Below are 27,554 nucleotides of genomic sequence, written 5' to 3'. Positions count from 1 at the left end.
CCCTTAAAATAAACGATTCTTATTAAAAACTACTATAAGAATGAAAACTTCAGTCACTATCCACACATGGCTCAGTTTATCACTGGTCATCCTTTCAACTGACAAACGTCTCAGACAAACATTAAGTCATATCATTGAAGTATCAAAAGTGTCGAGCATACCGCCTGAAGAGCTGGTATCGGGAAATATCGATATTTGAGTATCGACCCGCAGAGCACGAATTTGCATGTAGTCTTCTTGGATTCACGGTTGGTTACCTCGTGTGCCAGCTACACTGTTTACATTTAACGAGGTGTAACGTTTTGTCTGAGTTTTTGTCAAAGTCATGTTTTGGATCCGGCAAAATGCGTTCGGTGCACAATCAGGCGTTATACTTCGGAAATCACGGCGGCCGAAACGTAAGTTCCCACCGTTTGCTATTGTTTAATTCCAACGTCTTTGTGACGCACCGCTGCTTGTCACAAAATGGCGACGCGCAAACGGGCCGAAGTTGACGTCAGATCGCGTTTTATACACTACAGACACGGAGAAAGTATTCGACACGGTTCCCCCTGTTCATGCCGAGTACTTTCACACCGCTACATAGCTTCAAATCACTCTAGCCTGTGTGGCACGCCCCTCAAAGCGACCCTTGGCGGGACCACTTTCAGGAGAAATCACCCGTGTACCTCATCTTGGTGACCAAACGTCCTGTTTTCCTAGGACATGTCCTGGCTGGCTTGCTGAGAACGTGCTGAAAATGTCCCGGTTTTCATTGTTTTTTTTCATGGATATAGGGTTTTTTTTGTTTATTAACGTAATATCTTTATTATTTACATCATTACACTGAAAGGTTTGCGAGAGCTATTTCTGTTAAAGCTGGATTTGCTACTATAGCTAATATTTCTGATTTTTTAAATGATTTGTTCTGTAAACATTTTATTTTATGAATTATTTTCTTACAGGCTGATTTTCGTAAGACAGAAGAGACATTATTTCTATCATTATTTCATTCTACAGATTTTAAAGCTATTTTTTCTCGTGAGCCCAGTTCTGGTCGGATTTCGGTGATGAGGAACGAAGTTCCCATTAAATTGGTGGGGCCGCATAAGTAAAGAGTTTGGCTTCACAAAACAATATGCGTTCAAAAGAGCAATACATTTGCGTCACAGAAATGCCTTCTTGACAAAATCGCATCAGAATCTGATTTTTTTTTCACGAAATTACGTTGCCATAGTTAGACAGAATGTTACCAAATGTAAATAACAACCTTCCCACCACTGAGACACATCCGGGGGGTTCTGTGCATGCTCTGACCGACATTATATAATATATATATATAAGCAACAGGAGTAATAGCATGTGCAAGCAGGCCCATAGTAATTCTTTGCACTGATGCAATAGTGTGCAGCCTGTGACGTAGAGAGAGAGCAGAAATGTGTGTGAGAGAGAGAGAGAGAGTGAGAGAGGGTGCACAGTGCACACTGGTCTTTCTTCTTCCTCCTCCAGCGTGGACACACACCCACCGTGCAGCCCTGTCTTCCTCCCCTCCTCCTCCACCACCTCTTCCTCCTCCTGTGGACCAGTGGACCACTCAGCCCGGCCATTGACAGCATAGCAGCATTTTTGACATACACGCACAGAGATGGAGGTACCAGGCTTAGCACGCAACAATATCAGCAGTCCGCTGAGCCCCTGCGAGGGGATGATCAAAGACCTGAGCCTGGACGCCATACAGCTCTGTGAGAGAGATGGTAAGATGAATTAAACTGCTTCTTCTTTGCATATAGAGGCATCTTTAAGTGTGTGTGTTTGCGGGTGGGGGGGGTGCATTGTTAAATCCTGCCTGTGGAGGGATCAAATAGTCTATGTTGTGCCCTTGGCTGCTATTTGCAAGCTTGCACCATTATTGTGCTTTTAAGGGGAATGAGGGTGCCAGGTTCAGCGGTTGGCTTGTGCGTGTGTGGAATAGCAAAGTGACCACAAGGCTTTTTGTGTTTCATATTGCTGCAAAATGCAAGCAAATGCATGCAAAAATGTTCTTATCTCAGCACCACAGGCACGGCCACCCCGCCTTAAACAACCGCTTTCTCTCATAGCCACACCGTTACTGCAGATATCCACATTTCTACAATGAGTCCCAATCAACGTCATGCAAACAGACGCGCCTAATGACGTGCTGTGTGAAAAGTTTGCAGTCAAATGGAGAATGCACGCTCCATCACGACGTGCAACATGCTGAACCCTCAAACGTGCGAATGGTGTGATGGTGCAAAAAAAAAAAAAAGCAAGTCATCATCCGACATGGTTGCAGACACACGTGAATGCACGCCACCGCCTCTGCAACAGCACCATGAAGATGAAGAATAAAAACGAGCATCTTGTGATGATGATTTATTTGTGCCTTTTTGAGGTTGGCACGGTGGCGTGAAGGCACAGTGCAGCCACTGTGCCTCCTCACCGTGCACTACATCACCGTGGTGCACTTGCATATATCCTCTTAGTGCTTTGCTGGCTTGACTCTTTAAGCTGTCATTTTCATTTCCATAATGGTCTCGCTCAGGACTGGAACCAGTGCCAGCTTTTTGGGCTGCAGGTGCAAGCTGGGAGCGCCTTTTGCTAATGTTTGTCTGCACTTTTTGTAGGTGAAAATAAATAGTGCTTGTGTGTCCTTGAGACACCCACATGGTGTTTGTGTATGGAGCAACAACACTTTCCTGCAAAATGACTTTTTTTAGTGCAATGGTCACATAGGTGACTTACATGCAGCTGGCATGGGCATTGGTTCCCAATTGGCATGCATGTTTGGCATGCCAATGTTTTTGGACATGAATATATAACTATATTCTTTATCAAATGGATTTTTTGTTAATATTTTTGCTGTCTGGAACTGATTAATTGGGTTTAGATGACTTCCAATGGGAAAAATTGCTTCAGTTTCTGTACGCTATGGTTTTTGTCTGACCTTTTGCAACAAATTAATAACAAAAATTGAGGTACCACTGTGTTTAATTGTTAAGAGTTGCGGGAATATCATGTGTTGTACATGTTTTGGGAAAGTATCACATACAGTATAAAATGAATGGCTAGAGGATGCATGTCCGAGTTTTCCTGGAAATAAGTGTCCTTGTCTGACAAACTGTTTTTTTTTTATCTCAGGGTCGTATTCATTTCCGTACTTCACTAGCTTTCTAAATTTACTCCTCAGATCCATTAATATTTAATTGGCAGCATGAGAGGCTTATGTTAGCCGCGCTGAGCCAGCAAAAGGTAGAGTGCATGCAGCATCATTGGGCCTCCTGTCTGTGGAAAAGAGCTCATGCACACACATGCACACACACACACACACACACACACACACACACATATACGCACAAAGAGCACTGTGATAGAAATTTCAATGCACTAAAGACGTGTTTGTGTGTGTGGTGATGAATATAAATGACGACTCTCTAACTGCAAAACATTACCGTTAGTGTTACGGCAGCTTATCAGGGGAATGGTACCTTAATGGTACCTTCAACTGTACAGTTTGGGAACATCCCTTAATTAGCCTAATGCAGTGATTCTCAATTATTTTCTTTCTTGTCATTTTTATGCCGAATGAACTACGTTACTAGCATATTGACACCTTACCACACCACACCGGCTAGCTCCTAGCGACTAGCTTCACCTCACAGTCACCCGCAGCGCGTCACAATGTGCTCTCAACGGCTCAGGCCACTACTGAAGGGTAACGCCACATATTGGAGCTGCCGCTACTGCTGCTGTGTTTTTGTTTTTGAGTTTGGAAAAATTAACACCAGGTGTAGGCGCCCAGGAAAGAAGTTCCGCTAATGCTTTAAAGGACCAAAATACTGTAAGTATTACATGTTATCATGAATGTACCTGCTACTACATGCACACAGCATGTTTATAAAACCTGGTTGGGGGCGTTTTTGAGGTGTTTTAATAGCGGTCTTTGTAGGCAGCATAGGTGCGTCCCATTACATGCCGCAATGAGCTGTCTCTTTATCTGTTGTTATATCTTTAGAACGCACTGACAAGAGCAAGACGTGTGTTCATGTCTTACATAAGGATTGTGGATGATGGGCAAAATAAAAAAAAGTGCAATTTTCCTTTTAAAATATGATTTAAAATATGCTTCCAGGCATGCTAATGCTCCAAATCCTGTTCTGTGTTGTGTCGTTGTTCCGTCATCTTTGGATTAAAGTTCAAATTAACGAGCCGTGACGTTCCACAATGGCAATGAAGATGTTGTTGGCCATTCTTATCTAGTTCCTTGTGTAAGATTTTGGTTTTGATTTTACCGCTATCAAAACTAAACCCCATAGCAAAATGGGTGGTAAAAACACGCTGCTCATGTCACTCGTGCACATCAAACCATGCTGTTATCGTATTCTTCTTACAGCAGCACTGTAGGACCATTAAAAGTGAATTGTTTTGATCCATCATGGAAGGTCAACTAGTGAATTAATTAAGCCTGTGTTGCTCCCCGAAGAGTGCCTTTTTAATTAAATGCAAATGAACGACGTCGGCCTCAGACGTGCGATGACTGCTAATAGCTATCAACGTTCGTATGACTCAGCTGACATGTCAACGCTTGTGTTGTTGTGTGAGTGTGCAGGCTGGACGCACACGTCACTTGACATCTTACGTCCTTCGCATCCATAAAATGCAGGAATTGGTCTAAATGCGGTGTTACCTAACTGATTTTAACTTTGTAAGGCAGCTGGATCGGGGAGAACAAAGTTATGCAATCGTTCAAATCCCTCCGGCCAACTTTTAATCCTGATAGATGGGAGACCTGTTAAAAAAACACCATAGCACCAATCAGGATGCCGGATAGAGTGCCGGCTGATGGGAAACTGCTAGCTTGTAACCAAAGGAGGATCCCCTGAGAGATTAGCATGGATGTCATGTTAGTAGCAGTTTTATCAGAATATGACAACAACAAGGACTGCTAGCTGCTGCTTAATAAAATAAAGTAGACTCACATGTTAGCATTGACATACTTCTTGGTGGCTGTCGTCTCATCAATGTAACGTTACTGACACCTAGAGACCAGTGTAGAATACTACTCTACTGCAGCTATTTATGAGACTCACGATGCACTTCAATTGCTTTATTAACAAGCAGAGAACACATGCAGTGAACATTCCCACAGGAGCTGCTGCCAGCCACTCTCTACACTGCTAACCTGCTGCTAGCACTCAGCTAACAGTCAACTCTAGCTAGCTGACGTCACACACGTCACTTCCCAGACCCCGATTCTATGACTTATATTTGTACTTTTGTTCAAGTTAGCCTTTTTTGTTCTTGAAAATGCTAAATTTAGGCCATGAATACGTACATTTTGCTTAAATATGCATTCTGGCGTCAGAGGCAGCGGGGACTATATTCATACAATTTCTTCAAGTTTGGCAGGTCTGTTAAGTGTCTTTATTGATGCTTGAACAATGCTGGTGCCAGCAACTCATACTGTGGTTGGCACAGATACGTAAACGTAAATAATTACTACTAACTAGGCTAAAATACTACGAAATATAAATTCTATTAAAAAAGAAACTACAGCTTCTCAATAGTTGCATGAGAGGAAATAAAATGAGTGGCAGGTGAGATCAGCTTTGTCTCTGTCTCACACTATTTTCGTGCAGGTTCTAGATTCTTGTTTGATTTTTAAGCTGAATCGTTTGAATTGTCAGGGTTCCTTGTAGTTGATCACAATTTTTCATGACAAGAAAACCAAAAAAAAAGCATCTTGGAGTAATTTACAGCAGGAACTGTCCTGTCTCCCGCACTCAGTTTGTTTCGAAGAATAGTAGGCTGATCCTAAAGCTAGTCTGTTGACACTGAAGGTTTATTGCAAGTAAATATTCGTCATTGCAGGGCTTTACGGTGTCTCTACTTCCTGTCGGGAAGCTTTCTGGCACAATGAGCCTCGCTGATGAACGGGAACATTGTTTGTGTCACTCCGTCTTTTCTTTCTGGCTGCTTCTCACTCTCAGCGTGACGGTCAATGTCTGCGAACAAAGATGGGATTTAAAAGGCTGGCGAACATCAACAAGCGCCGTTGCATGGCTAACCTAAAAAAAAAAAAGTGGTCAAGTTTGTGCATTTGTATTAATAATACAATTTAGGGAAATATCCATCACTTTTCTCTTTTGTCCCCACCAAGAAGGTAGACTGCAGCAGATCGTAGCTGGGAGAGCCATCAGGAAGTGTGATGTGTTTGCATGTTAACAAGGTTTTTATTGATCCCTCTGCGCTCTCGTACTTTTTGATGGCAAGCTGAAAAAAGGGCAATCCTGACACTCTGCTATGCATTTATTCTGTGCACACAGTCATGATGGTAGTAGTTAAATGGCTTTCAAGGTGATGCAACAAAGCGAATATGCGGCACAGGTGAATTCAATGAAGTCTGACTCAACGTAAACGTGAGTCACACAGCGACGCTTCAGTCCGTCCCCTGCGAGCGGTGCGAGGGTTAATTTTCTACTTCTCCTGTCTGACCTTCATCCTCCTCCATCCTTCATCCTGACAGTGCCTGGAGGATTGCTAGCAGATAAGCTGTGGCTTGCATGCATTGCACCTGCAGTAGGACAGACAGGACACTTCATCAGGAATACAGTACAGGGAGGTGTTCATTTGTAGTTTGCAGAGGTTCTTGTGAAGTTCAATAATAATAACACATTTTGCACTGTTGGATCTTACGAAGGTTCTAGGTAGAGCTTCAAAATGCAGACAGAAGACATGGGAGTGAGACAAAACATTTTTTTATGAAGCAGTTTATTGCAAAGAAGCATTAAAGTGAAGTAGGCTGTTCATCAGCTAATCAAAAGACCACAGCCATTAAAAGCCAAAATCTTGGCAAAAATGTGGATTGAATGTGATTTAGTGTCAGGTATTCACACTGTCATGATCTCTTGATGACAAAGGCAAAAAAGCTTTCTCTCTTTGAACACGGTGGGATTGTTGAGCTGCATATGCAAGGCCTCTTGCAGGTTGGACGCAGTAAGACAGTCATTTGAAACTTCTTCAAAGATCCTGAGACGGGGTGCTTTTTCCTTCAATGAAACAATGGAGCTTCAGATCGTGCAGGGGCGTCAAACGACAGCTGGCTATTGGAGATGTTGCAGGGGGCATCCCTCATTACTGAAGGCCCTCGTCTGTGTGGTAATGAAGTCAGCAGGACAACGCTGCAGTTCACAATGCCCGCCTGACAGAGGAATAAGCTCACTCTTTTGGACCATCCTGGGTGTTCCCCTGATCTAAATCGAATTGAGGACATTTGGGGATGGATGGTAAGGGAACTTTACAAAAATGGACATGGATTCCAGACAGCAGATGCCCTCCGTGAAGCCATCTTCACCACCTGGAGCAACATTCCCACTAGCCTCCAAGAGACACTGGCACCAAGCATGCCCAAACCCATTTTTGGCCAGCTACTCACGACTGAGTCCTTTGTTGAACATTTGATTTCTATTTGAGTGGGTTTTCATGTTTTTTGAGCTATGGTCTGAAACCTCTGATTTGACTCCAAAATGTGTTTCTCTCACTCCCATGTCTTCTTTTAGCATTTTCAAGCTCTACTTAGAACCTACTTAAGATCCAACAATACAAAATGTAAATTCTTGCAATGTTTCAACTGCTCTTAAAATTTTGATCAGGAGTGTATTTATCCTCAATGTTTTTGGTTTACTTGTCTTATTTAATGCCTCCACTTATTCAAATGTTTTTGTATTTATTATTAACAATGCATTACTATTTTGTTCACTTTTTATGATTTTTTTTCCCCCAATTTTAATTAGTAATAAACACAGAGAGTTTCTTCCAACATCTTTTCAGACATGTTGACTGTAACCACGTGATGTTCTTCAATGCAACTTGTGAAGCATGTCTGAAACAAATATACCATACCAATTACAAAAATGTCACATTGCATCGCTAGGTGTACCCAACGTTATGTCCACCCGCGAGTGTATTTTCACATTGGGCTAGTTATGGATTAACCTACATTCCGTCGATGTGTGATGTGATAAGAGAGCCTGTCACTTTGCGTTAAGGCAGCTGTGACATTATAGGATGAGAGTCTGCAATGTTTTGTCATGGTGGTGATGGACTGTGTTCCTAATGATGATGATGATGATCTTAATAGATAGCCTAATGACCCCTCCTAATGGATATTTCGAGAGAATTGATGTGGTTATGATTATATCTGGGTACAAAATAGAGTTTGAAATATAGCATCACTGTCTGCTGAAGTCGTTATAACACTCTGCTCGCTTACAAAGGGACTGTTGGATCTCAGTAAATGAAAATACGCCAGTCTGGTCTGAACCTGCTGTGCTCCGAGATGACTTTTGTGATGTATTGGGGGCCACGGAGTTATACATTTCCATTTCCTTTGCTGACAGCGGGCCGTGTGATTACCTTTTATTATTAGTAGTCGAAGGTCAGCACGAAAATGAAATGTCTGGAACAAGGTGCTGAGACGACTGTCTGGTTTTTCCTGCTCACTTTTTAAGCTGTCAAAGGCCAAACTGGGCTGTAGACTGGAGTGCATGTAAGTATCTTTTTAAAGGTCCCGTAGGTGACTTAACGTATTGTCCGGACGGCAGAAGTTGCAATTTTTTCATATTTTTGCTGGTCCTGTTACTTGTACAATATATGAACAGATAAAGGGTGGGTCAATAAAATGCCACACATTCTGTGGGGATACCTGAAGGAGAGCGTGCACTGCAACAACCCGCAGACTATTGAGGCCCTGAAGACCAACATCCGTCAGGAAATTCGGAGAATCCCTCTTGCGATGTGTGGCAATGTCATCACAAACTTCAATGTGCGTGTTGCAGCTGTAATCCACAGAAGAGGAGCGTGGATTTAACATGTCATCAATTATTGAACTGTGTAGAAAACAAGAGACAAAGTGGGAAACATTTGGTATCAAATCTTAATTTGATGTTTCTGTTGAATAAGTTCTCATTTTAAAAACTTGTGTATGATTCAAAAGTAGTAACATTTTATTGGCCCACCCTTTATATACTTTAACATGTTTTATATGTTAATTCCATGGACGGCCGCGAGCGGGTGCTCTCAACTTGGGACAGCGAGATGCTGCTCCTGCCATTCTGTGATGTGGAGTGAGATTGGGAGCTTGGTGAACTTGCTTGTTGGACTCGTTGGCTTGTTAATTAATAATTTAGTCTATTTAGCCTCCCGGGAATGCTTATTATTATATTTTATTATATTACATTAACATACCGGAAACCTGTTTATCCTGTTATGTGTGCTGTTGTGTAGCTGAATAATTGTTAAATGTGTTACGTTAACTTACTGGTCACTTATTCAGCCTGTTGTTTTGTGTGTTATGGTGTAGTTGAATAGTTGAATTTTTTTCTGAAGTAAATTTGCTATAGCCCATTGCAAATTAAATGTTTTTTTACCTCTTCATGACGTATTTTTTGATTGATGCGAGTTATGCTACGGAGTGACTTATAGATTGGAAAATACAGTGTACACTTGTATTTTTCACCAATTTTAAAGGTGTCTTAGAGGTCCCACAATACTGTCTTGGAAGGGTGTCGGTCAAAACATAGCCTTGATGCTGGACTTTAAGATGTGTAGCGAAGCCTGCCTCTTTTTATTTTTTATTATTATTTTTTTAAGAAAGTGGTGGGTGTGTCTTGGAATGTGTCAGAGGCGTATCACGTCCATGAAGAAGGAGGTATTTTATCACATCATGAAAGGGCTTGCCTCTTCTCTCAAAAGTAAAGCCAACAAGTGAGGGAGATGATAGATTTAGATCATAAACAGGCTCTAGGGTCACATACCGCTAGAAACTCATTCAAAAATATTTTCTACATAACAGGGAACCTATAAGCCAAATAGGAGCAGGGAATGACGCATATAACAGTGCTGTTGCATAATGCGGCTTGTTTACAACGCACAAAGAAAGCCCAAAATCCACTTCTTGCATTTCATGCATGCACAACAAATATGCATGATGCATCTTGACAAGCTTGAACATTTATTCCTCAGCACATTCATTGGAAAGCCAGGATGAGTTAGAATACAGCGGAACCTCTGTTTGACCTCTTTAAGTTACACAAAACCTCAGACTTCAAGTCAGCCATGATGATCATATTAGAGATAATTCTAAGACCACAGCAAAGCGACCAGCTAAGGATTCATTCGATGCCTGCACTTTGCTTTTTCTCTGACTTTTGGAGACGCCATCAGCCTCAAGAAAGGATGTTAGAAAGAAATTCCGGAAGTTTAAATAATAATAAAACTAGTTATAATAACATTTAAATGGACTTTTGGGCTTTACAGTGGTTAACTTCATTTTACACTTGACTGAAAATGAAGAATGTTAAAAAGGTAGCATAAACGAGTCTTTCATTGTTCTTGTCTCAATACTTAAATATTTTATTCGATTATTAAATGTTTCATATTTTTTAAACTTAAAAAACATTTCAAAATTAAAATGATTTTTAAAGTAATTTTTAAAAATTCATAACATGTTACTGAAAATATGACCTGTACAGTTAAATGTCTGCTTAAATGAAATCTTTATTGTCATGCAATCTTGAATAGAGTTAAACTTACTGGAAATGGAAATGGAGTTAACCCTCACCTATGGTATATTTAAGCAAATTGTACGTATTCTTTGCCTAAATTAAGCATTTTCAAGCATAAAAATGGCTAAATGAAGTAACTAAATGCAAATACAGTCAAACCTGTCTTAGCGGCCACCTTTATAGAAGGGCCACCTGCCTATAGCAGCCACTGAAAAATCCCCCGCAGCAAATTTACATGTTATAGACCCTGTGTATAGCAGTCACCTGTCCAACGCGGCCAGCAGCCACCCATTTTGTCTCCCTTGGTCAATATCCGACCGCATATAGCGGCCAAATTACCAACTCAAGTAGAAGCTTCATGCACAAAAAAGTTTTGTTTTTCAATCAATGAAGCCGTCGTGTGTAGACTTTAATTACTGAGTCCTAGCTCAGTCACAATCATTCACAAGATCCACACAAACTGTCAGTTGTTCCACATTAAAAAAGCCGTCTTCTTTTGAGCTTGCTATTTCCTGGTCAAACATGTAACTTTAAGAGCATTTGCACCAAAACATTACCGCAAAGTAGGCTGGGAACAGGACGTGCTCCCAGCGACGCTACAATAAAAAAAAAACATACGCTAGCATGCATGCGGCAGCGGGAGCAAAACTGAGTTGGGTTGTACTTAATTAAGTATTTTAGAATGTACTCACGTTATTTTTCATCAATCCTCATCCACAAATCCATCAAAGTCATCTTCTGTATTCGACACAAAAAAAGCCGTCTTCTTTTCCGTTCGCTACTAGTCTGTTAACTTGTCAGTGTTATTCAGCTCCGAAGCAAAGAAGGTAACTTCTTCTGTTGCTTCTGCCAACTTTATTTACTGAACGCGGCCACCAGACAGCAGCTCAGAACACATACACATCTCTCAGCATCGTCTCTCCTTCCTGCTTGCCCACAAGGCAAAGGTTAAACAAGCCCCACTACATAGCTGTCCCGCCAATGCCTGTAAGAAATGACACCGTTTATTTCCTGGTGTGCACTGGTCAATACTGTAATGCCGCTTGTGGGGAAGGAGAGACTCAACGTCGCCGATGCACTTTAATGGCTTTATTAACAGCGGAGAACACTGCACGACTTTACATCCACGCCAACATAAACACACTTCCCAACTCTCTCCAAACTCACAGCTAGCACTGAGCCTAGCTCTCCTGCTCGGGACGCCCACCGTCACTTCCCGTCACTTCCTGATGAACTAAAGCTGTCTGCCATATAAAAAGTAAACTATAAAAAACAAGTGTAAGACATTACTAGCACAGCTTTGTTCTGTGGGTGGTGGATATATTCTATCAGTTATTATTAAGCCTTTAGCTTCCTTTTAGTAAGTAAAAACCTTGGCTATGATTGCACTACATTGTCATGTAGACCTACAAAGTACACTTGGAAGAACAAGAGGTGAATAAATGTATTGCAACTGATGTGAAACTGATGAGGGGTAGGATTAAATAAGCTTTGCTTCTTCCTACACCTTTTTGGACATGCAAAATTGTGAATTGTACTATGTGATGTGCTACTGTTTGACTCATGCATGTTCAGGATTAAAACCATGAACCATGATAATAACAAACCTAGTAGTGCTGTACAACTTTTATCCGCAGTGCCCTGTACTGGTCAACATTATTATTATTTTTTCCCCTTTTTTTTCCTTTTTTTCCCCTCTACTGGTCAGCATTCAAACTGGATGCCGACCTGTCTATAGCGGCCACTTTGCAGACTCCCTCTAGTGGCCGCTATAGACAAGTTTGACTGTACAAGGGAAAAGAAGCATTGTACTTGTGAATGTAATATTCTACATTGGCCACTAGAGGTCAGTAATTGTTCAGTGAGAAAAGCACCAGACGTGATTTTCCAGAACAGGCATTTATTGCAGGTTTAAATGATCCCACAACAGGCACAATAATAATAATAATAACATATAAAAACACGGGCTACTGTTGGGGCCATAACCCATGACGAGCTAAACTCTCAACCTTCGACGTCACTTCCTGTCTTCCATCTGTCCGCTCGCCATTGAGGTCCACTAGGGAACACATTTACTGTGACACACACAAACAGGAGTTTTATTTACGTCGTAAATGGCTTATTTACTTTTACTATGTCTACTATATTGGGTAATACAAATGTACCTGTGATTATACAGTATATATTATTTCATGTCTAGAGGGCTCTAATAATGTTAAAAACTGTATCTAGAAGATGGTAAACAGGTTTGCTGTACCAACACTATGAAAATATTCTATTTATTAATATCGAATCCTACTTTGCCGAAATTCACTTATCACAGTCGAGTCTGGAGCCAATTAACCGTGATAAAGGAGGGACGACTGCATTAAAGATTTTATGATGGTGACAGTTTAACCCTTGAACACATTATTTTTCTTTGCATTATATACTATAGAGAAAATGGTCAAAATGGAGTGGAGAGCATTGTGATTATTTTGGCTAACCACCTCGCTCTCAGGATGTTCACCAAAATGGTGTGTGTGTGTGTGTGCGTGTGTGTGTGCGCGCGTGCGTGTGTGAGAGAGAGAGAGAGAGAGAGACACACAGTCCAATTACGGGATTGTTCTTTTCATCTGGGCGGATGAATGGAGATGGACGCGCCACGCTCTGGTGCTTCCACCATTGTTTGGCCTCTCCCTTTCTTGCATTCTTTGCATTACACACACACGCTCGTGCGTTCATGGACCAGAGCATGCACAGCCAACACATTGTTGCCATGCCAAGGGGGCGCTGCCCATGTGTGACGCAAAGTCTATATTCATCCTAATTCCACAAAGGAGTCGCTGGGCCGTGTTTTGACATTTTCTTTGCCCTCGCTTTGCACTTTGGCTCGCCCGCCTACGCTTGAGAGACGTGGCGTGTTTATTTGTATTTGTTTTTTGTATGATTTGGCTTTCATCTGAAATTTTTCGCCAATACGTTGTTTTCATACGCTGCCTTGGTTTTCATACAGTACTGCACATAACAAACTAGTCCGTTTGCCCAGTTCTGTATTGTTTCACAAAATCAAATGCCAAAACAAAACACGCGTTGCTGACTCACTGTTCGTGTGACTGCTCAATCACCCGCCATGGGGCCAAAACAAGTTGCAGGTGCCAGCAATTTGATTTTTGGGGGGAAAAAAGGTGGGAAACACTAAAACACTATTGAATTCGAGCTTGGCAGGGTGTACGCATCAACAATAATACAGTCGCATTTATCATCATTTCACATTGTTTTCTGCATGTAAAACTATAATCATTCTCTATAAAATGTATTTTTTGTTAATATTTTTGAGCGCACAGAGCAGATTCATTGGATTTATATTATTTTTTTTCATGGCAAAAAATCACCTCAGTTTTCGTCAAGCCTTTTGGAATGAATTCATGAGAAAAACCGAAGTACCGTTGTAATGAGACCACATAGCTTGTGCAGTATTGAGGGAAAGGAAGAAATAAAAATGTGACAAATAAGGCTAGAAATGCGAAAAATAATTTTTAAAAAAAGTAATAAAAGTGATTCAAAATAATGATAGGAATAAATTTTTTAATAAAAATAAAAAAGCTAGAATAAGAGTAGCCATGAAATAGGGGCGTCACAAGATTTTGTGAGATTAAAACGTAATTAAAAAGATTTGTTGTTCCTAAAAAAAAAAAAACTGTCTCGTGGGCACTAGGCCTGAGATGATAAGCCTTTTGGAACGAATTAACGACCAAAAACGAGGTACCGCTGTGATGAGACTTTACAGCTTGTGCGGTATTAAGGAAAAGGAAGAACTAAAAATGTGAAAACTGAGGCTAAAAATAACGATTGTTAAAAATAAATGAGAATAAGTGTAACCATGAAATAGGGGCGTCACAAGATTTTGTGAGATTAAAACACATAGCAGTCGAGTTTCTTATGGCCCGGACGTTTGATGTCCGCCAAGCACACACAGCAGATTTCAGCACAAGACTCAAAGAGGGGTTCCTCAGCATCAGTCCAGACGAGGAGCCCCTCCGCCCTGAGTTGCTCAGTGACAAATTCATAGTCCTGCCTGGGCGCAACGCACCACAGCTTGTCTCCGTCAGCCAGACATAACAGCACACACAAAAAACTGTCTCGTGGGTGCTAGGCCTGAGATGATAATAAATAATAATCACACAATAAATGAAAATGAACTGTGTAATTTTTCCAGCTTCGATATACGGTATTGCCACGTGCATGCGTGTCTGTTTGCCTTGGCAAGTTTGTTCCTTTTGTCAGTCGTGCAGTCTTGGTGGGTGGAGGCGGGGCCGCTAGCATACACACAGAGAGTAACGTAGTAGAAATTCAATTATTAGATTGCAATATATTGGCATATCTTTTTTCATTGTACTTTTCTTAAATGTAATGTTAAAATCTCGCCGTTTGTCGTGTATCGTCTTGTCTCAACTCGTGACACCCCTACAATTAAATGGAGGATAAATATATAAATACTAGAGTCAAATTTTAATTGAATCGCACAATGTATTTTTTGCTATTATTATTTTCATGTGTTATTTTATCAAATCATTTCTGCACAGAAGTTGAGCATTGACTTACTGATAATTAATGAATGACATGATTGTCAACACTGTTGAATTTGGCATAATCTTATGTTCTTGTGTGGTCTTTGTGAGTTGTGTCTTTCATTTCCTTGTCGTCGAGATGACATTTCAAGCAACACGACGTTGTGCTTGCAGCCTGCGCATGTCATTTCCCCCTCATTGCTGCTCAAAGATGCAGAGAGCCGATCGGTTTGAAATATTCAATGGAGCTGATGCTCTGGGAAGCACGTAGGTATGTATTGTGAGGGGCTGATGTGTTTCCATGGCAACTGCTGCTTATACTGTAAGTGGCCCAACAGGGTGGGGAATCATCACAGCAGCCAAAAGCAGATAAAAGCAGAATGAGAGAATACTGTGAGGATTTCAAATGTCAGACTTTGCTCATCGGGCCTTTGTGATCATTATTGTTATTGTTTACGCAGGAAGTAAATCCCAGGATGGCGCCATCTCTGACATGGAGGAGCTGCCTGTTCCTCAGAGCATCAAGATCAGCAACATCACCTGCGACTCTTTTAAGATCTGCTGGGACATGGAGCAGCGCGGCAAGGAGCGCATCACGCACTACTTCATCGACCTCAACAAGAAGGAGAACAAAAATTCCAACAAGTTCAAACATAAGGTAAGAAACCCTCCGTCTGCCAATCGTGGAACTTGGTAAACACTGTCCCACGCCCTTCCTCTGCCATCAGGATGTGCCCACCAAGCTGGTGGCCAAGGCGGTGCCCCTCCCCATGACGGTGAGGGGCCACTGGTTCCTGAGCCCACGCACTGAGTACACGGTGGCCGTGCAGACGGCGTCCAAGCAGACCGACGGGGACTACGCCGTGTCTGAGTGGAGTGAAATCATCGAGTTCTGCACGGCTGGTGAGTTTCAAGGAGATGCCAGCGGCGTGGTGCATACTTCTCTAGGACCCCTAAATGTACCCAACACAGTGTGAGCAGCGTGGGCTTGACCTACTCAACTGAAGGAACACACTGAATGAGGTTGGAGGGGCTATTTAGTGTTGTATTTACCACTCGTAATGATTGACTTTCCTTTCACTGGCTCGACATCAGTGTAGAAAAGCAAGCACTTAGCAGTCCGCGTACAGTATTTGTTAGGATTAGCACAGGACGATGGTGGTAAAAAAAAACACACACAAAAAAAACAGGAGATTAAAGAAAGCACAGAGGGGAAGCTGTATCGTTTATCATCCCACACAGAGGTCGCTGCCTTTAATGCTGCTAGAGGTTGCTGGTGTGGGGGGAGGGGAGGCAGCAGGTCATGTGATGGGGGGGAAGGGAGACTCGTATGCAACTCCAGCTGGCCATGAAACAGCACAAAAATGCAACAACGTTAAAGCTGCATAATAGCATGCTATTCACCACGCACAGGACATACAACATACTGTACATTCTCTTACCACTTCACGCTCCCATGAAGCAATTAACCAGCATCCCTAATTAGCAATAGGTCAAACAAAGCTGCGACGTTAGGCAACCTCCTAATGTTTTTTTTTTGGTAATTAACTCCAAAAAAGGCAATAACTGCATATGAAGTATCATGAGTGGTCAGCTGGATCTTCCTTTACATGCGCTTTCATTAAAATGGTGTCAGTATGAAACATGTTAGACTTGGCTTACTGTTGTTGTTTCCACTGCTCAACTGCTTTTCCCTGAATTTTGGTTGCAGATTATTCCACTGTGCATCTCAACCAGCTGCTGGAGAAGGCCGCGGTGATCTCCGGCCGCATGCTGCGTTTCTCCGTCTTCTACAGGAACCAGAATAAGGAATACTTCGACCACGCTAGGTAGGCTGCTAATGACTACGTTTTGCAATGTTAACCCTTCCTTTTTAGCGCCCCAGCACCGCCGTGCCAAGGCCCGCTTGAGACTGCTCTGTTTATTACTGACATTATGTTGGCGCTTTCCTCACAATTTTGAGGGCCCTAAGACTCGTGAACACACCAACATTTGTACGATTGTCAGGTCCAGCGAAAGATTTCAATGTCCCGAACATAAACAACCAAAACTCACTCAGCAGCGGCCGCTTTTATATTTTGAAAAAATTAGCCCAGTTTCACAGAATGTCACCAAATTCGGTGGAGTCGTCAATCGTGACAGGATGCACAAAAAAGTCTCAAGCACCCATGTTCTGAAACAAACCGGAAGTCGGCCATTTTGGTTTAATTTTAGGCGAAAACCAGGGGTTGTATTTCAACTAACTCGTTGTACGCACTTTGACCAGATGAGCCCGCAAGAAAATCACGGATACGAGACGGATGGGCAGTGTTATGTTCTGAAGGATCTTAGGCTGTTCCGTAAGATGTGGGCGGGGCATGGCCACAAACGTTGATGGTCAATTAGACAATTTGCCCCTAAACGTGAATAACTCAGTTCAAGGTCCAATCTTCACCATAATTGGTACACATGATGAAGACCACACCCTGAAGCTACACACACTGTACGTCACTTTCTGAATTCATCCCAGCGCCACCCAGTGGCGAGAGGAAATAGAATGCGCCTGCCCGCTGACTGAGATGAACCCTGCGTTGCGTGGGGGTGCGAGGGCCCATTCAAGGCAGCTCGTTTTGTATTGTAATTTGCTACTTGCTACTACGAGGGAACATATTATCCTTTTCATTACTGGCCTTCCTAGCGCTGCTTCATACTCTCAACATGACCTCAAGCCAGGGATTTGTTGTCAGTGTGCTGTTCGAAGAGCGAAGCTATTGATGCACACATTAACCTGATGGGATGATATCAAGAGACTCCGTATTCCATTTTAATGTATCAGCCATTAGTGGTTCCCCATATGCCGAACCACGCATGATGGTGGTGCATTCTCCTCCCACAGCAGCTGCAGGAACCATTTGGATGACTTCCATAAATCCACATCTGCTCCCGATAGACCACGCAAGTGCAAGAGGACAAGTGCATGCAGATGAGGCAGCGAGCGAGTATTTGCTCAGTATCGTTTTTATTGTAGTCAGTATTTAGTTGCAGTTGATTGCAGCATCACTCTTACTTCCTGTCTGATGTAGGCGGTTCTTCAAAGTTGCTTCCATTAAAGGTGGGGATCACCATTACTGCTGCTCCATGATGGCCCGCGTGGGAGCTTAATCATTATTTAATGACGCCAATAAAGCATGAACAGTATGGATGTGAGAGGTTAATAGTCACTGTTTTGGAATTGAGGGGAAATATCGGCGCCACCGAAGGCAGCCAGGATCGCTTCCAGCGCTTTGTCATCATGAAATGATCTTTTATTTTGGGTTTTTGTTTCCTGAGCAGTGTTAATGTCATGACTAGAGTAGAAGCCACAGCTCGTTTATTTCATTCTGTTCATGCAATTCTCTGCCGCCTCCTGAGCCAACCTAATCAGCTTCTACGCACGGCAATCAAACCTTCTTGGGATTGGCGCAGCACTTTTAGGATAAAGAACCGCTTTAGGGGTCGGGTGGTCGGGTTTAGGCGTTAGGGTCGGGGTTAGCATTTGACTCTAAGGTTGGTTGAGGGGTCAGAATTAGGATTAGGTTTTAGGGTTGGAGTGCGGGTTTTGTGTTGGCGTAAAGCCAAGTTCAATCTCACGTACCATTTTTTTGGCTATGCGATTTTTGGCGTTCTCCAAATTGACACTTTTTTTTTTTTTTTTTTTTGTTCGTGGAGAACGTAGTTGTGGTGACCATAAAGAAGTAGGATCTTGTATGTGCGATGCATGTGTGGCACGCCCCCCACACACACACACACACACACAGGCGTCCGCAAGTGCCACGTACAAAACATTTTGCCCAAACCTGACACCAGCAAAACGCACGAAAGACACGCGTTGGCCATACGGACGACGCACAAAGATGTACGAAGTAAACGCCCGTAGAGTTTGACATGACAAAGATCCTCCGCGGCCCGTCTGCAACCAGCTACGGCTGGAAACGAGCACGTCACACGCTCGCCCTCCGTGCCTTTCTTGGTCTTTTGCACGTACGACCTGTTGTGACCGAGGCTTAAGGTACGGTTAGTGCTTTGAGTTTGTTTGTTGGCGATTAGGGTCAGGGTCAGGGTCAGGGTTAGGCATTAGGTTTTTGGATTGGGGGTTAGGTTTAAGAGTTTTGGGATTAAGGTTTTGGCTTTTTAAAAGGAAAACTGCACGTTTTTTGGAATTTTGCCCATCCGCAATCCTCATGTGAGGCACACGTGTGTTCGTGTCTCACATGAGGATTGCAGATGGTGGACAAAATTCCCAAAGAAGTGCAGTTTTCCTTTAGGTTCATGTTTTGGGTATGGGTCAGGTTTTAAGTTTAGGGTTTTGTGATTTAGGGTCAACCGTTTCCATCTGATAGGGTTTTGTTTTTCACCTTAAGGGTACGGGTAGAGCTTTTCGGTCAGAGTTTGGTGCTGGGTTTAGGATTTCGGGTTGGGTGGTTGGAGTTAGGTTTTACGGTCAGGGTTGGTTTTGGGATTGACTGTTTGGTTTTTGGGTTTAGGGTTAGGATTGTGACTGCAGGTCTGCAAGCGTGCATATGAATAATATTATAAAACAAAGCTGATGTTAAATGCTGCAGCGAGTCATGAGATGCAGGTGTACCTAATGTTGTGTCCATTGTGTTGTCCTGTTCAGGGAGGAGCAGGACAACAGGATGCTTCCGTCAGTGAAGGACAACAGCGGCAGCCATGGTTCTCCTATCAGCGGCAAGCTGGAGGGTCTCTTCTTCAGCTGCAACACAGAGTTCAACACAGGCAAACCCCCCCAGGACTCCCCTTACGGACGCCACCGCTTTGAGGTCCAGGCCGACGCCCTCTTCAACCCCGACACCAACCTCTACTTCGGGGACTTCTACTGCATGTACACGGCCTACCACTACGTCATCCTGGTGCTGGCGCCCAAAGGCTCCCAGGGGGACAACTTCTGCAAGCAGAGGCTCCCCGCCCTCGACATCACCAACAACCGCTTCCTCACGTGCACGCGGGGCGAGGACGGCGACGGCGGCCTGCTGTTCCACCATGCCCAGGACGTGATCCTGGAGGTGATCTACACGGAGCCCGTGGAGCTGACGCTGGGCACGGTGGCCGAGATCAGCGGGCACCAGCTGATGAGTCTGTCCACCGTCAACGCCAAGAAGGACCCCAGCTGCAAGACCTGCAACATCAGCGTGGGACGCTAGCGTGGACGCAGGATGGACTTCCTAGTGCACTGACCAACATGCATGAAGCAGCTGATTTAAACACACACTTCACTCAGCGTCATCCACGTTTCAAAATAAGAGCCCATACATGTAAAAGACATCACTAACATGGCTGCTTCTTTTGTTTTGCTCATGAATGCCTCCTTTTTCTTTGTTATTCCTCTCTAACGTGTCTTTATACTCCCCTCTAGTGGTGTGGAGTGGTACTACAGGTTTCCCAAGGCTGCAGCATCCAACCAAAGGTATTAAAAAAAAATCCTACTGTCTGCAATCCTACTGTCAGTGAACGCAACAGCCTGTGGCTTTAACCTTTAATGAGCATGAGGCAGTCTTTTGTGCAGCATGTGTACCGGGAGTACCGCGGTGGTGCCGTGGCAACCGTCTGTTGTCGTGTGAGGAGGGAGGGGGATTAAAAAAAAACAACAGTTCAGCGGGATAAATGTGAAAAAATATTTATTTTTATGGATACATTCATATGTACATATACAGTATATATAGAGTGGTATATATACCAGAAGTGCACACACACACACACACACACACACACACACACACAGCTGTGATTCATGTCAACGACAGCATTAAGATTGAACAGGATTCCTGTCAAGCAAGTGAAGGCAGACATGATGATGCACTACAAACGTAAACACGACGTCACCATCGAGGAAAAAAACGACAGCACAAAGGAGGACTGAAACGTTGCAGCTCATTGATGGCGTTTCACACACGGGAGTACCGGGGCCACACTGACCACAAGGAGCACCGGGAAAACAAAGGCTAATTACAGGAATACCACGAGAAATTAGTCTTTTTACAACTTTTTTCTTGTAATTTGATGAGTCTGAGAACATTGAGTTTTTTTTTTTTGCTGTAATATGACTTCATTTTTGTACTTTGTTGTAATGCTACTAATAACGTGACTGTTGGAACATTCGTCCTTGAAATATGACTAGAAAAAATATTTTATTTCTCCCCCCCCACATTCTGTACTGATTTTATTCTCCAACTTTTTCATTGGAAAATGACTGCTTCATTCGTTCATTTTCTAAGCTGCTTGTCTCGGGGGTATGCTGGAGCCTATCCCAGGTGGGGTACACCCACCAACTTTGCTTTTTTTCCGCTCAATACCACCCCTTTTTTTCCACATAACTTTACGCTCATTTGTCTCAATTTGGGGGTGTTTTTTCCCCCTTTTCTTTTCAGTGTGGCCCTCGTACCCCTTCATAGATTTGATGCCTTTATTTTGCCTTTATTCAGCAGATGCATATTTCACAACAATAACAATTAGCAAAGTGCCATAAATACACCTCCACTAATGCTGACATTACTCATCATGTACAATAAAGTAAGTTAGCACGCTACATGACACACGTTGCTTCATCTTGTGCTTTTTGGACTTTCATCTTCCTGTAAAGTGCAAACGAGCTCATTCAAGTCCTGGTCCTGGTTTTGTTTTTTGTTCGTGAAGACAAAAAGCTCCACTGTGAGAAGCTCAGCTGCTCTTGGCTGTTTCCTGTTTTTTACTGAGCAGAGCCTCCAGGAGGCGGAGCTTTGCTTTGAGGTTCTTATACTGGCAGTACTCCTCTGCCATGGGGCCGCGGTCCTCCTTTTGACAAACCCTACAGGAGGAGAGAGAGAGGACGCTACACGTATTTGTTGACGGCCCCTATGTTGCCTTACTGGGATAGCGTTGTACTGTGTGTATTGTGAGCCCAAATAAATGACTATCGACATGGATGGTGTACACTTCACAGTCTTATCTTTCCTCAGCTCTGCGCCGTATCAGTCGTACATGCGGGTTCCTTCTTCGCTCCTTATTTCATTCTTATTTGATTCTTTGTTATTTGACACCATGCATCGTTCAAACCAAAATGCTCAGAGTTTGTTTGAAGACGGAATAAAACTCCAAAGCAAATGTTTCCTTAAGCGTGTGTGTTTGTGTGTACCTGCCACTCAGCGTGTAGAAAAGGTCCTCAAACTCTCGCAGCGCTCGATGAATCCTGCGTTTCTCCAGCCGAGTGCTCCTCAGATGGTCCAGTAATTCCGATCTGTAAGACGGAAACGCCGCCGAGAAGCTGTTACACAAAATAACAAGCGCAATGGAAAAGATAACAAAAATCACAACTTCTTCTACCTGGAGGCCTCATGGAGTGTTGCCATAGTGACCACCTGCGTCTGGAGACACTTGACCTCCTCCAGAGGAGACACCAGAGGTGTTTCTGACATTTCTAGGGGGGGAGCGGGCAGTGGCACCCCCGATGACACACTTCCTGGTGTGAGGCTTTGCTCTTTAGGATGATCTTCATCAGAGCCCTCCTCTTCCTCCTGTGACGACACACAAACATTTCACTTATGTGCAAAAATAAAACCAGCACGGGTTTAAGAAATGCCCATGAGGCCTGTGTAATTTGATGCAGTGTCCCTGCATGGCCGCCAGAGGGAAGCAGAGGTACACAAATGGAGGTCGCCAAATTCAAGTGAACTTATTTGCTATTATTCCCACTAAACAGATTTTAAAACTTAAAAAGATAAAGTTTTGACAAATTTAAAAAGAAACCTTTTTTCTTGTAATATTATGACTTAAATAAAAAATGTTACTATATTTTTTCCTTCTAATATGATGGCTTTAAAAATACAACTTTTTTTCTCATAACTTTTTACTTTTACATCTTAAAAAAAAATCTTGAAATTATCACAAAAATAAACTTTTTCAAGGAAAAAATAGATAATGGATTTATAAGAAGTGATAGAATAAGAAAGTAGAAAGAAGAATAAGAAAGTCACAATATTTAGAAGAAATAATATTACAGCTATTTTCTTCCCAAACACAATTTGTGTTCTTGTTGGAATTTTAAGATAAGTGTCAATCTTAAAAGGACCAAACTAATCTTGAAATTGCAGCAAAAAAAAGAAACAATAAAATTACAAGAAAATTTTATTTTGGAAAAAAAATGCAATTACATAAGGAAAAAAACAGATGATATTCCAACGAACAAGAAAAAATGACAAAGGATGATGATAACAGCTAAAATGACAAGGATACAAATTGTGTTTGTAAAGGAAATAACTGCAATATTATTTCTTGCATTATTGTGACTTTTTCTTTTTTTAAAATTAGGTTATTTTATGACTCTTTAGTTGCAATCCCATTATCTATTTTTTTTCCTTGTAAAATTGCAACTCTTCCAAAATAAAATGCCAGCTCCCAAACATGCTGCACTCACAATGGTGGTGATGAGGGTGGGGGACGGGGAGGACAGCAGTAACTGCTTGAGGACGTGATAGCGCTCATAGAAAGGCTTGATGACACAACACTCATGGGCGCCACTCTGAAAGCACAAAGAGAAACGAGATTGTTACCGCCGACAACAAACATCAAATACCTTCAATGAAATACCTCGTGAACACCTCTACTCGATTTAGTCTGCTATCGTATAATATGTCTACTATATTGGGTAGTATTAGCGTAAATGTGACTATAGGGGTGTTATTTCATGTCTAGTGGTCTCTGATAATGTTCAAAACCGTATTTAAAAGATCGTGAACAAGGTTTCTATGCCATAACTACACAAATATTCCATTTATTGATACTGAATCCTATTTTGCGGTCGGGTTTGGAATCAATTAACCGTGATAAACGAGGGACGACAGGAATGTCCAAAATAAGAGATTCTCCCCAATAACCGCTGCTGCCAATGAAGGCCTCGTCGTCTTTGTTAAGTCGCTGAACGAAGGCTCCCGTTATAATGATGGTTAGGGTTGTTGCGTTGATGGACACGTGCGTAAGAAACTCCCATAAAAGCGAAGATTGGCTTTACCGGGCGTCCATGCAGACTCTCAAAGTAGAGGAGACATTTCTGCAGGCTGGACTTTTCCAAGCTCATCTGGGAATGGTTCATCTCCTGCACATGAAGGCATCACCACGGTCAGTATGACAGCTCTAACGCGCATGCGTGTGTGTGTGTGTGTGTGTGTGTGTGTGTGTGTATAAAACGTGTCCCTGCCAAAGAGAACCAGGCAACCTTGATGCTGTCCGGCAGGCCGAGCTCTCGTCTCCTGTCCTTCAGCGTGCTGGTGATGACGCGGAGCGTGTCCTCCACACTGGGCTTGTTGGCGTTGCTGTTGTTGTTGCTGTGCTCCAGCTCGGGCCCTGAGAGTGCAGCCTCCCCCTGGTTGCTCCTGCTCAGGTCTGCTGGGGGGCTTAGCGCTCCTTTTAAGACACCTTCCTCCACGTGGCACAGCTTGAGTTCTGCACATAGAGACAGAGAGACATGATTGTGTTAGGCTCTCATGAAGCTAACTATTCGGAAGGAATAATGTGTGTTTGCATCCAACCTTTAAGCTGCTTGCGGCTCTTCAGGAGCTCCGTGATGAGTCTGGCAACTTCTGGATGTGCCGTCTTGTCGCAATAGGAAGGCTAGGAAAACATCACATGAGAACAGACACTTCCCAAATCGCTGAGCGGTGACTCATTCCTTTCGCCTTTGGTGTTCACCTTGAGCCTCTCCTGCTCAAAATGCTCCTCCAGCTGCCTGATCCTCTTCCTCAAGGTCTGAATGTGTCTCTTCAGCAGCGACACGGACGAGGTGCCGTCATCTGGCTCCGCGCGGACACTGCAGCGCGCCCTGCAGGCAGGACACGCAACACGTCTAAAAAAAGTGACGTGAGGAACTCGCTTGAATAAAAGGGCGTCTTACATGCGGATGTGCTGGGAGCACGGTGGAGAGGGGGCGCTGTCGGGGTCCAGGTTGTAGCGCAGACTGCTGCTGATGTTGGGGCAGCGCGGCGACGGGACGGGGCACTCGCTGGTGGTAAAACTGGAGAGGAGAGGAGGGCTGCTGGTGGAGCCCGGAGAGCTTGACAGGGCGTCCTCATCTCCTGGAGGAGAGGCGTTGGAGGGCGCAGGACCGCATCGTGAAGAATCGGCCACTAGCAGACGAAAAACAAGAGAGAACACAGAAATTGACGTGTTGAGTTGAGGAAAATAAAGCAGAGAAGAACCCAAGAGAGAAGAACATGTGTGTTCCTACGAAGTATTGTTTCGATTGCCCTCGGGTTCAACTTGTGTTACATTACGAAGAAACTATACGAGTCATTTCCATCCAACTTGAACCTGAAAGGCAAAAGCACGCATTCAGTATTGACACGGATCCAAATAAGGGTGTGCATGCAAATATTTAGATTTAGGGACGCTTGTGATCCTATCCCGAGCCTTCTTTTTGTTTGTTTGTTTTGTTTTTTTAAATAATAAGCTCGTTACAAACATGAATTTGTTGGTGCTTGTGAAAAAAGCTCTTCAGAGCATAAAAAATAATGCAACTAAGGTATTGCTGAATTGACTTTTTTTATTACAAAGCATGAATTTGGCTTTTGCAACAAAGCTCTGTGAGTCAGGTCCCTAATCCAACAAAAGATCCATTCAATAAAAGGATAAAATGGGAAAAAATGGGTGTGAAAAATTCTTTTAGAGTAGGACTAATCAACTGACATGCATACAGATCAATTTGTGGCGTTATTTAGAATATATGACTTTTTTTTTTTTTTTACAAACTTATAATCATAGTAATTTATTGACAGTCCCTAGTATAAGCAAGCAGCGGTTAGAGCAGCACTTCCCATGCAAGCAGTGGCAGAGCACGACGTTTTTCATTGGGGTGGCCCAGGTGAGACCATTCATTACGCACACGGGGTGGCAATAAGTTGATACCTGAAATGTCTAGATGGCCAGCGGGGTGCCCACGGCCACCATTGGCCATTTTGTGTTCTACGGCTACATAACCATGGAACCTACCAAAAGAAAGATGACACTCCCGTCTTCCGACGAAACCTTTTCCGTTCTTGAGTAATCAGCAGTAGAACATAGTCTACGTACGTTTCAGGGAAATAACAGCGTTTTGTGAAGCGATTCATTCATTCATTCAAGATACATTCCATTTTTTTTGCTTTTGTGACAACTCAAATATCTAAACTATACTATACTACAACTATATCAACATAAACAACACCAAAAATGGTTGTTTTACATCAAAATAGCAATTTATTTACAAATACAACACCACAAACTATTTACAATTTCACATTTGGAACTAAGCTGTGCGTGCGTGCGTTTAAATTTCCCTGCAAAGCGTAACCTTCTGCACGCTACACTCCTCCACGCTCTTCCCGTGGCCGTGGTCGTGGCTGAAAACGGTGTTCCAAGTGACATCTTTAACTGTGCAGTTGCCTCACCACCTCTTTTTGCCTCTTGTGCAAAAAACAAAGTAAAAGACGTACAAATACATGCTTGGGACGGGACGGGGCGTTGGGGTTTATAACAACGTGCAAATACGTCACCCTGCCAAGTGCGAGTTGTGATTTCTGCAGCACATCAGCAGCCAAGTGCATGTTTGAAACACACCATCATGCGTCAGTGTTGTGCTGGAAGCTCAGAAAGGTTTTATTTCATGCACTCACCAGGCTGTGATGAGTCGACCACGTCCTGTGTTGGCGCTGACGGAGGCGAGTGGAGGAGCGGCATGTGGTCCGCATGCAGGCTTGGCTCCCTGTTCAAAAGAGGCTGCGGGTGGGCTGGCGGGTTCTTCTGGTCTCCGGGGTCCTCGGGTGCTGGGTTAGGAGGAGGACCCATGTCCGCCTCCAGGGCTTGTAGCTTGAGGGACGGGCTCTGGAAACAGAAGCAGAACATGGCTGCGGGCTGAAGTGTCTTTCTTAAATGGGAAGTCCTCCACGGGGATAAGGATGAAGGTGTCACGCGGCGTTTGGCGCGTACAAGGAAGCGCTCGAGGTCAGTCCAAGCATCCTGTCAAACATGGCTGTAGCCTGCCTCAAAAACAAGTCGGAAGGATGAGATTCCCACATGTCAGCGTCCGTGTGTGGGATCCAGCAAAGAAGTCCATTATCTCACGCAGCGACGGTCCCTAACTGCACATGGCTTTCCTTCCGGCCGGCATTCCCTGCACTCCCGCTGCTGAGCTGCCTCCACATGGATTATTCATCAGGCACGGCAAGAAGGGGCGCGGCGGGAATACCGCTCATGTCGGTGCGTGTGGCGTGGGTGTGTGCGCGCAAGGAGGACGAAGAGGAGGAGGAGGAGACGTGATGAGGAGGGGTTTCCACGGCAACGTTGTCAGAGCGAGCCAGGGAGCTTATTTGATGGCGCTGCGCGAGTCACGTAGAGACGGTTGCCTCCGTGTCACGAACACGGAGGCTGGAATAAAGCAGTTTGCTTTCAGGCTGCTTCGGGT

At 43.4% G+C, this 27,554-nt stretch overlaps 2 protein-coding genes across 4 annotated transcripts; one reads left to right on the top strand and one right to left on the bottom strand.

The window, feature by feature from the left end:
- The first annotated feature begins 248 nt into the window (after positions 1-248).
- Positions 249-22,250, top strand: phyhiplb (phytanoyl-CoA 2-hydroxylase interacting protein-like b). 2 transcript variants are annotated; one of them, XM_054798839.1, is made up of 6 exons: positions 249-398; positions 1,489-1,733; positions 15,574-15,770; positions 15,841-16,015; positions 16,824-16,941; positions 19,749-22,250. In XM_054798839.1, exons 2-6 carry the CDS (start codon positions 1,625-1,627, stop codon positions 20,290-20,292), a joined length of 1,143 nt encoding a protein of 380 aa, XP_054654814.1. In that variant the 5' UTR covers positions 249-398; positions 1,489-1,624; the 3' UTR covers positions 20,293-22,250. The 2 variants fall into 2 exon arrangements, with proteins under 2 accessions (XP_054654814.1, XP_054654813.1); XM_054798838.1 differs by having other exon boundaries at positions 257-1,733.
- fam13c (family with sequence similarity 13 member C) lies at positions 20,750-27,506 on the bottom strand. 2 transcript variants are annotated; one of them, XM_054798836.1, is made up of 10 exons: positions 26,767-27,504; positions 25,011-25,242; positions 24,809-24,938; positions 24,649-24,730; positions 24,336-24,562; positions 24,132-24,215; positions 23,538-23,642; positions 22,448-22,638; positions 22,260-22,361; positions 20,750-21,932 (listed from the first exon to the last, which is right to left on the bottom strand). In XM_054798836.1, the coding sequence occupies exons 1-10, from the start codon at positions 26,993-26,995 to the stop codon at positions 21,806-21,808; spliced, it is 1,509 nt and encodes a 502-aa protein (XP_054654811.1). In that variant the 5' UTR covers positions 26,996-27,504; the 3' UTR covers positions 20,750-21,805. The 2 variants fall into 2 exon arrangements, with proteins under 2 accessions (XP_054654811.1, XP_054654812.1); XM_054798837.1 differs by lacking the exon at positions 24,132-24,215 and having other exon boundaries at positions 26,767-27,506.
- Between the last annotated feature and the right edge of the window lie 48 nt (positions 27,507-27,554).

This window comes from Dunckerocampus dactyliophorus, chromosome 14, assembly GCF_027744805.1.
Source record: "Dunckerocampus dactyliophorus isolate RoL2022-P2 chromosome 14, RoL_Ddac_1.1, whole genome shotgun sequence".
NCBI classification, from domain to species: domain Eukaryota; kingdom Metazoa; phylum Chordata; class Actinopteri; order Syngnathiformes; family Syngnathidae; genus Dunckerocampus; species Dunckerocampus dactyliophorus.
The sequence above is the reverse complement of the archived record's forward strand: the minus strand, read 5'-3'. Positions and strand labels throughout refer to the sequence as shown.

Excerpts from the sequence above, each read along its gene's own strand:
- phyhiplb (XM_054798839.1), top strand. The coding sequence starts at position 1,625 with ATGGAGGTACCAGGCTTAGCACGCAACAATATCAGCAGTCCGCTGAGC. Across the intron at positions 1,734-15,573 it reads ACAGCTCTGTGAGAGAGATG|GAAGTAAATCCCAGGATGGC; the intron begins GTAAGATGAATT and ends TTGTTTACGCAG. Across the intron at positions 15,771-15,840 it reads CCAACAAGTTCAAACATAAG|GATGTGCCCACCAAGCTGGT; the intron begins GTAAGAAACCCT and ends CTCTGCCATCAG.
- fam13c (XM_054798836.1), bottom strand. The coding sequence starts at position 26,995 with ATGTTCTGCTTCTGTTTCCAGAGCCCGTCCCTCAAGCTACAAGCCCTG. Across the intron at positions 24,939-25,010 it reads TGCTCCCAGCACATCCGCAT|GGCGCGCTGCAGTGTCCGCG; the intron begins GTAAGACGCCCT and ends TCCTGCCTGCAG. Across the intron at positions 22,362-22,447 it reads ACACTCCATGAGGCCTCCAG|ATCGGAATTACTGGACCATC; the intron begins GTAGAAGAAGTT and ends TCCGTCTTACAG.